The sequence below is a fragment of the Oncorhynchus gorbuscha genome, linkage group LG22, assembly GCF_021184085.1.
Source record: "Oncorhynchus gorbuscha isolate QuinsamMale2020 ecotype Even-year linkage group LG22, OgorEven_v1.0, whole genome shotgun sequence".
In the NCBI taxonomy this organism is placed as follows: domain Eukaryota; kingdom Metazoa; phylum Chordata; class Actinopteri; order Salmoniformes; family Salmonidae; genus Oncorhynchus; species Oncorhynchus gorbuscha.
This window is the reverse complement of record NC_060194.1, coordinates 52,541,699-52,551,436: the sequence shown is the minus strand read 5'-3', so window position 1 is coordinate 52,551,436 and position 9,738 is coordinate 52,541,699. Positions and strand designations below refer to the sequence as shown.

The window sequence follows — 9,738 nt, the reverse complement described above, 5'->3', positions numbered from 1 at the left end:
TTACACCTCAGGTTACTGTATATAACTTTAACCCACCTCAGGTTACTGTATATAACTTTAACCCACCTCAGGTTACTGTATATAACTTTAACCCACCTCAGGTTACTGTATATAACTTTAACCCATTGTATAAGAGTTTCTCTAAAATTGAAATATTACAGGCATTTAAATACAGTATACATTTCAGCCATACTTTATCAAAGTCAGCTATGAATTTCAGGCCTGGTTTCCCAGATTTTTCATAGTGTTCTTTTCACACCCTGATCTGTTTAACCTGTCTTGTGCTTGTCTCCCCCCACCACCAGGTGTCTCCTATTTATCCCCATTATCCCTGTGTATTTATACCTGCGTTCTCTGTTTGTCTGTTGCCAGTTCATCTTGTTTCGTCACCAACATGTTTCCCTTTTCTAAAGTTCTTGTTTCTAGTCTTTCCGGTGCTGACCTTTGTGCCTGTCCTGACCCTGAGCCTTCCTGCCCTTCAGTCCCTTATTGACTATAACTTGGATTAAGAACCTCTGCCTGCCCTCGACCTGCCCCTTGTGGCCAAGAAATATTCTGAGAATCAAACTATCCACCTCCTGTGTCTGCATCTGGTTCAAATCTGGAGTCGTGATAGTTCTATTATTTCCAGTACTTGTCTTATATTATCTCCAAAGTATCGTCCAAAACTTGTCTGATTAGGATGAATAATATCCAACAATAGCTTTTAAATTCTAAGTGCTATGCACTTTGCTAAAATTGTTGCATCACAACACTGAAGTGTAAGGTGTCTCCAATTTTTTTAAATGGACTGACTCTTTATATCTACCACTAGGGTCCTGTTTCAGTGATAATGAAATAAGACGTTCTTGTTGAGTATCTGATAATCTACCATTTTTATAGGAATGGTTAAAACATGCTCATAACACTTGATCTTTCTTAAATAAGTTCCTCCAATCCTCCAATATATATTTTTTCCAATATATGATTTTTCCATTCACCTTACGGGTCCGTTCGTTTGTCGTTTATTGTTTTGTTCAGTGTTCAGTCCTCACCTTCTTCCACCACAGACGATCGCTACAGTGACAGACCAGCAAAATCCACAATCTCAATTTTATTATTACAGACCAACTACATCTATAGTCTATATTAAATTATGACAGCCCAGATAGATCTACTGTCTCTATTATATTATGACAGATTTGCTAGATCTACTCTCTCAATTATGTTATGGGACTCATCTAGTCGAAATAATGACTGTTTTATTGCTTCTTTAATCAGGACAACAGTTTTCAGCTGCGCTAACATAATTGCAAAAGGGTAATAATAATAATAATAATTAATAATCAATTAGCCTTTTAAAATGATCAACTTGGATTAGCTAACACAATTGGAAAACAGGAGTGATGGTTGCTGATAATGGACCTCTGTACGCCTTGTAGATATTCCATAAAAAAATCTACCTTTTCCAGCTACAATAGTCATTTACAACATTAACAATGTCTACACTGTATTTCTGATGATTTTGATGTTATTTTAATGGACAATTAGCTTTCATTCAAAAAGAAGGACATTTCTAAATGACCCCAAACTTTGAACAGTAGTGGAAATACCATACCAGACAAAGGTTTTAACACACTTACTCATTCAAGTGTTTTCTTTATTTTTACTATTTTCTCAATTGTAGAATAATAACGAAGACATTAAAACTATGAACAACTACCTCATGAAGCTGGTGGTGGGAGAATGCCAAGAGTGTGCAAAGCTGTCATCTAGGAAAGGGTGCTATTTTGAAGATTCTCAAATATCAGATATAATTTGTTTAACACTATTTTGGTTACTACATGATTCCATATGTGTTATTTCATAGTTTTGATGCCTTCACTATTGTTCTACAATGTAGAAAATAGTAAAAAGTAAGGAACAACCCATATATTTTTCTAAATACCAGTCAAAAGTTTATGGCTGCTTTTGTCTTGGATTTAATGCTTGACAGCCTGTATTTAGAAAAATATGACAGCCGGTTTAAATTGGAGAAGGCGACATATTTGAGTAGCGATGCTTTTAAGTTGATTATGTTGTGCAATGGAAGTTATTTTCTGTTGGTTGTGGTAATATACGGTATATGTGTTGTCGTAAGGGGGAAGGTGTTACAGGTTTTGGTGTTTCTATTAAATATTTTAGGTTGGACTTTAGCACGTATCGCTTGTTCTGACAACGATTCCTGGACTATAAAGCTGTAATCCTAGAGATAAATAGTATTTTTTATGGATTCTCTATTTCTTCTTAATCCAAGACTTAATCTGTGTCCAGGAAATAGACCCTATATGTGTTGACTAGTGGATCATCTGTGACCATGAGGTAATAAAGAAACTAATAGGATTACAACCGTCCAGTCTGGAACAGCAGAAGTGGAACAAGACAAGTACAGATCAACAGCACAATCCCTTCAGAACAGTAAACACACACACGGGGACACAGTACTCAGAAACACATTACTCAATACCAAGGACAACAACCTGCTAGCTTCTACTGGTGAGTAAACCTTGACACACCTCAGTACCAAGGACAACAACCTGCTAGCTTCTACTGGTGAGTAAACCTTGACACACCTCAGTACCAAGGACAACAACCTGCTAGCTTCTACTGGTGAGTAAACCTTGACACACCTCAGTACCAAGGACAACAACCTGCTAGCTTCTACTGGTGAGTAAACCTTGACACACCTCAGTACCAAGGACAACAACCTGCTAGCTTCTACTGGTGAGTAAACCTTGACACACCTCAGTACCAAGGACAACAACCTGCTAGCTTCTACTGGTGAGTAAACCTTGACACACCTCAGTAACAAGGACAACAACCTGTTAGCTTCTACTGGTGGATACACCTTGACACACCTCAGTAACAAGGACAACAACCTGTTAGCTTCTACTGGTGGGTAAACCTTGACACACCTCAGTAACAAGGACAACAACCTGTTAGCTTCTACTGGTGGATACACCTTGACACACCTCAGTAACAAGGACAAAAACCTGTTAGCTTCTACTGGTGAGTAAACCTTGACACACCTCAGTAACAAGGACAACAACCTGTTAGCTTCTACTTGTGGGTAGAATGCTGAACACACATACTGTACCACGTTGTCCTTGGGGCAGTATGTGAACATGTGAATATGAGAGGGTGAGGTTGTTTGTTGTCCTTGGGGCAATATGTGTATATGTGAATATGACAGGGAGAGGTTGGTTGTTGTCAAAATCAAATCAAATTTTATTTGTCACATACACGTGTTTAGCGGATGTTATTGCGGGTGTAGCGAAATGCAGTGCAGTAATACAGTATCTAACAGTAATATTTAACAATTGCACAACAATAAACAGAAATGGAATTAAGAATATACTGTATAAATATTCTGAGCAATGTCAGAGAGGCAGAACGAGGCAGTATGTGGACATGTGAATATGAGAGGGACCGTTGGTTGTTGTCTTGGAGGCACATTAACTACTGTCATCAAACACAACAAGATGAGTACCAGTGAGATGTTGTGGTGCTGGAAAAAACTACCTTATACAGTAGCTGGCTATTCTGCTAGAATGGACCTGAGGTAACTACAGTAGTGACCAACCAGCTCGATTCAGTCCTATGTTGCAATATTTGAAATGGTGTTTTTTTACATTGGATAAAAGTAGACTTTTGTCCTGGTGGGAAACGTGTGGAATGATGGTGTTGATGTGAGGCATGACCAGCTTTTCAAAGCTCTTCAAAGCTACAGATGTGAGTGCTCTGGGTCGGTTGTCATTTAGACATGTTACCTTGGCATTCTTGCACATAGGAACTATGGTGGTCTGCTTGAAACATGGGTATTATAGACTAGGTCAGAGAGAGGTTGAAAATGTCAGTGAAGACACTTGCCAGGTGGTCAGCCCATGCTCTGAGTACGTGTCCTGGTAATATATCTGGCCCTACAAACTAATGAATGTTGACCTGTTTAAACTTCTTACTCACATCGACAGAGAGCGTGTTCACACAGCCGTCCAGAACAGCTGTTGCTCTCATACATATTTAATTGTTGCTTGCCTCGAAGCATAGAAGGCATATAGCTTGTCTTGTCGGCCCACGTCACTAGACAGCTTGTGGCTGGGCTTCCCTTTATAATCCGTGATAGTTTGCAAGCCCTGCCACATCCAACGAGCATCAGAGCCGGTGTAGTAGGATTAGATCTCAGTTCTGTATTGACGCTTTTGTAACGGGGTTCTTCCTGGGAAGGAGAGGCGGACCAAAATGCAGCGTGGTTATAATTCATGGTTCTTTAATAAAGAAACTATACATGAATAAATTACAAAAACAAGAAACGTGCAAACTCAAACCAGTCCCGTGTGGTACAAACACTGACACAGGAGACAACCACCCACAAAACCCAACACAAAACAGGTTACCTAAATATGGTTCCCAATCAGAGACAATGACTAACACCTGCCTCTGATTGAGAACCCTATCAGGCCAGACATAGAAATAGACAAACTAGACACACAACATAGAATTCCCACTCAGATCACACCCTGACCAAACAAAACATAGAAACATACAGAGCAAACTATGGTCAGGGTGTGACAGCTTTGCCTGTTTGAAAGTTTGTCGGAGGGTGTAGCGGGATTTCTTATAAGCATACAGATTAGTGTCCCACTCCTTGAAAGAGGCAGCTTTAGCTCAGTGCGGATGTTGCCTGTAATCCATGGCTTCTGGTTGGGATATGTACTACCTGTCACTGTGGGGACGATGTCGTCAATGCACTTGTTAATGAAGACAGTGACTGATGTGGTAAATTCCTAAACACCACCAGAAGAATCCCAGACCATATTCCAGTCTGTGAGAAACAGTCCTGTAGCTTAACATCCGCTTCATCGGACCACTTCCGTATTGAGTGCGTCACTGGTACTTCCTGTTTGAGTTTTTACTTGTAAGCAGGAATCAGGAGGATAGAGTTGTGGTCAGATTTGCCAAATGTAGGGTGAGCTACAGTAGTTGAGTTATGTTCACATGTAATGATTGGATATAATGATAGAGCAACGAGTTGGAGACAGAAGTGGAGAGGTAGCTCTAGATAACTCGAGGAACAGTCAACAGAATTATGATGTCAGTAAGAGAGAGGCCTGGTGTTTCCATGAGGTTGGGTTTAGGGGACCCCTAAACCTCTAACCTTACTTGTCGCCAAACCCTAAAGCCGTTTCACCCCTTTGTCATCCTTTGTTAGTATCCTCATGGTATTCTACTGAATAACCTTAACTAAACTAACCATCTTAACTCAACCTATAAGATAAAATAAATTCCACTAAACTGCTGTTGTTCTCCATCACACTGTACTAATCCAGTATTGTTGCATAGTTCTGTCTGGAAAAGGGATGTTTACCAGCTCAACCTCAAATCTAAATCCTTTTAACTCACAAGATTAGATTAAGGGCTCTATTCAATCTGGATCTCTGAAGCGTTGCAGATTGAGCAATAGTTATGTAAGGGTCATTTCCGATTGAGCCGACATGCGGCTGTTAAATATGTTTATTAACCAATTCAATCAATACACTCAGCCCATTTCTAAGAATTTGTAAGATACTTATTTGCATAAAATGTACAGAGACCAGTCTCAAAATCAATCAATAGCGTTTATTCTCAAGACTACTGATCATGGTACAATTTACAACAGGTTAACTAAAAATGACGTCATAGGTTTTAAACAGTCCTTCCTCCACTCCGATACAATGGCAGTATAGTTCACAAGCCTTCTCACATCGTCCACCACCTGTAAAATAATTTTCTACCAGCCCGAGGTCTCTCCTCTCCCTGTGTAGAGATAAGATGTCCCGTAAGGAACACAGCGTTCTAGCCAGTCTGATGATAACTTCATTAGTTTCTACCAAGGAACAGACAGTCTTTGTTCTAATTCTTGCTTATAATTACATACATTATATTCAGTACTATGATTATAATAAGATTCATACATCCATACAGTAACATATTGTATTCTGTTTAGTCATGGTTCTGATTGAAATGTATACATCATTTAGTCATTATTGACTCAGCTAACGTGAGAACAATGCCTTCAAATGTCAATCATGCTGTTATGTAGGAAGTGCGAACAGATCCATATCTTGTTTGGATATGAATAGGCGATGACTTGAAATTCAACCAGTCCCAGAATTTCCACTTCCTGTTTGGAAGTTTGCCTGCCCTATGAGTTCTGTTATACTCACAGACATAATTCAAACAGTTTTAGAAACTTTAGAGTGGTTTCTATCCAACAGTAATAATATATGCTTATATTAGCATCTAGGACAGAGTAGGAGGCAGTTTACTATGGGCATGCTATTCATCCAAAGTGAAAATACTGCCTCCTATCCCTAACAGGTTTTAACCCCCTGGAGTCGATTTCTGCGGCCCCATTGAAATGTAATTAGCATAATAATAAGTCCCCATAAAAATCTGGCAGTTTAATTACACAATTTTATGTGTGTGTGTGTGTGTGTGTGTGTGTGTGTGTGTGTGTGTGTGTGTGTGTGTGTGTGTGTGTGTGTGTGTGTGTGTGTGTGTGTGTGTGTCACTTGGCATATAAATGCGGAAGTAAAAGTAATCAGTATTTCATGGTTTCTTTTCTTCCAGACTGAGCTTCCTGTGATTGGAGAAGATGAGGTTTCTGATTGGTTGGGTTGTGTTGGTCATGTCATTTGGGGTCTTGCAATGCGCAGCAGAAGACCCTGCAGCTGGCATCTCAGAGGACACCCTGAAGCGTGAGTCTAACACACACACACACACACACACACACACACACACACACACACACACACACACACACACACACACACACACACACACACACACACACACACACACACACACACACACACACACACACACACACACACCCCTCCTTCTGTCTCTCAGAACTGTCTGATGTTGGGGAGAAGCTGGTGGATGAGGAGGTGAGGAGAGCTCTGTATGGAGTGAAACAGATGAAGGAAGTACTGGTGAAGAATGAGGAGAAACATGAAGACCTGATGAAGTCTCTCCAACACAGCAGTGACAAGAAGAAGGTACGTAATCTTTACCTTTAGGGTTTGAAGGCCATATTTACCTTCTAGGGTTTGAAGGCCATATTTACCTTCTAGGGTTTGAATGCCATATTTATAGTATTCTAGGGTTTGAAGGCCATATTTACCTTCTAGGGTTTGAAGGCCAAATTTACCTTCTAGGGTTTGAAGGCCATATTTACCTTCTAGGGTTTGAAGGCCATCTTTACTTTCTAGGGTTTGAAGGCCATATTTACCTTCTAGGGTTTGAAGGCCATCTTTACTTTCTAGGGTTTGAAGTCCATATTTACCTTCTAGGGTTTGAAGGCCATCTTTACTTTCTAGGGTTTGAAGTCCATATTTACCTTCTAGGGTTTGAAGGCCATATTTACCTTCTAGGGTTTGAAGTCCATATTTACCTTCTAGGGTTTGAAGGCCATATTTACCTTCTAGGGTTTGAAGGCCATATTTACCTTCTAGGGTTTGAAGGCCATATTTACCTTCTAGGGTTTGAAGGCCATATTTACCTTCTAGGGTTTGCAGGCCATATTTACCTTTCAGGATTTGGGGTCTGTCTTTACCTTCTAGAGTTTGTGGTGAATCTTACTTTAAGGTTTAGGTGGTGGACCAAAGTGGCTATGTTCAGAGCACGAGATGTCAGAGATCAGGGTTAGAGGTCAGACGTTATATAGTATTGTTGTTGTCCATTAGGGTGTGGCCCAGCTATACCAGGAGGTGGAGCTAAAGCTGGAGGAGGCGGAGCATCAGTGCCAGGAGTCTCTAAAGGAGGAATGGGAGGCATGTTGGCTGTGTCTGGAGGACGCCTGTAAGACCTTCTACACCTCCACATGCAGGCAGGGCTTCAGCTCCTTCCAGGCCAAGGTACACACACACACACACACACACACACACACACACACACACACACACACACACACACACACACACACACACACACACACACACACACACACACACACACACACACACACACACACACACACACACACACTAAATTAACCTCACCTCACCTAACACCCTCCCCCTGGCCAGGTAGAGAACTTATTCCGCGGGGAGTCATCTCGGTTCGGCCAGAGAGACCCACGTCCTCTAGATGGAGATATGTTGGTGAACCAGAGTGCTGATAAACCCGACAGGGAGGTAGTTCGCATAGAAGACTCCTTCAACAGCCTCATCGCCAAGGTACTGGACACGTCCATCTACAGAAAATGTCACCACTAAGTCGGAAGTCAATTTCCATTGTTCTCATTGTCAGTTTATTCTGTTTATCCATCTTGTTTGATGAGCGAGGTAGTGTCAGTTGACCAGCGAGGTAGTGTCAGTTGACCAGCGAGGTAGTGTCGGTTGACTAGTGAGGTAGAGTTAGTTGACTAGTGAGGTAGTGTCAGTTGACTAGTGAGGCAGTGTTAGTTGACTAGTGAGGTAGAGTTAGTTGACTAGTGAGGTAGAGTTAGTTGACTAGTGAGGTAGAGTTAGTTGACTAGTGAGGTAGAGTCAGTTGACTAGTGAGGTAGAGTTAGTTGACTAGTGAGGTAGAGTTAGTTGACTAGTGAGGTAGAGTCAGTTGACTAGTGAGGTAGAGTTAGTTGACTAGTGAGGTAGAGTTAGTTGACTAGCGAGGTAGTGTCGGTTGACTAGTGAGGTAGAGTTAGTTTACTAGTGAGGTAGTGTCAGTTGACTAGTGAGGCAGTGTTAGTTGACTAGTGAGGTAGAGTTAGTTGACTAGTGAGGTAGAGTTAGTTGACTAGTGAGGTAGAGTCAGTTGACTAGTGAGGTAGTGTCAGTTGACTAGTGAGGCAGTGTTAGTTGACTAGTGAGGTAGAGTTAGTTGACTAGTGAGGTAGAGTTAGTTGACTAGTGAGGCAGTGTTAGTTGACTAGTGAGGTAGAGTTAGTTGACTAGTGAGGTAGAGTTAGTTGACTAGTGAGGTAGAGTTAGTTGACTAGTGAGGTAGTGTTAGTTGACTAGTGAGATAGTGTTAGTTGACTAGTGAGATAGTGTCAGTTGACTAGTGATGTAGTGTCAGTTGACTAGTGAGGTAGAGTTAGTTGGCTAGTGAGGTAGAGTTAGTTGACTAGTGAGGTAGAGTCAGTTGACTAGTGAGGTAGAGTTAGTTGACTAGTGAGGTAGAGTTAGTTGACTAGTGAGGTAGAGTTAGTTGACTAGTGAGGTAGAGTTAGTTGACTAGTGAGGTAGAGTTAGTTGACTAGTGAGGTAGAGTTAGTTGACTAGTGGTGTAGAGTTAGTTGACTAGTGAGGTAGAGTTAGTTGACTAGTGAGGTAGAGTCAGTTGACTAGTGAGGTAGAGTTAGTTGACTAGTGAGGTAGAGTTAGTTGACTAGTGAGGTAGAGTTAGTTGACTAGTGAGGTAGAGTTAGTTGACTAGTGAGGTAGAGTTAGTTGACTAGTGATGTAGTGCCAGTTGACCTGTTCTCTCCCTCCCAGGTGGGCTCCCTGTTTGAGCGCAGTGTGGTGCTGGTGGACAAGATGCAAGGTAAACTGGACCAAAACCTCCAGAAGGCCTTTGACCCCCAGAGCAGAGGCCAAGCCCGGGGCCAACAGCCTACCCAGGACCCCTTGTTCCTGGGGATGGACTTGGGCTTCATCCACAGAGTGGGGCTGGAGGAGGTGCTGGACTCCTTCTTTAACTTTGGGAAGAGTGTTGTGGAGGACTTTGGGGACG

The 9,738-nt window shown here is 41.5% G+C and overlaps 1 protein-coding gene across 2 annotated transcripts in view; it reads left to right on the top strand.

The window, feature by feature from the left end:
• Positions 1–2,361: 2,361 nt before the first annotated feature.
• The window catches only part of clul1 (clusterin-like 1 (retinal)), a 10,416-nt gene continuing 3,039 nt past the window's right edge, over positions 2,362–9,738 (top strand). The window contains exons 1-6 of one of the 2 annotated variants that reach the window (XM_046320811.1): positions 2,362–2,514; positions 6,628–6,755; positions 6,910–7,058; positions 7,746–7,916; positions 8,088–8,237; positions 9,501–9,738. The exon at positions 9,501–9,738 is cut by the window's right edge and continues 57 nt beyond it. In XM_046320811.1, the coding sequence (XP_046176767.1) occupies positions 6,653–6,755; positions 6,910–7,058; positions 7,746–7,916; positions 8,088–8,237; positions 9,501–9,738 (811 nt within the window). In that variant the 5' untranslated portion in view covers positions 2,362–2,514; positions 6,628–6,652. Of the gene's footprint in view, positions 2,515–2,716; positions 2,800–6,627; positions 6,756–6,909; positions 7,059–7,745; positions 7,917–8,087; positions 8,238–9,500 lie in introns of those variants that run through there. The other variant, XM_046320812.1, reaches the window with a different exon arrangement.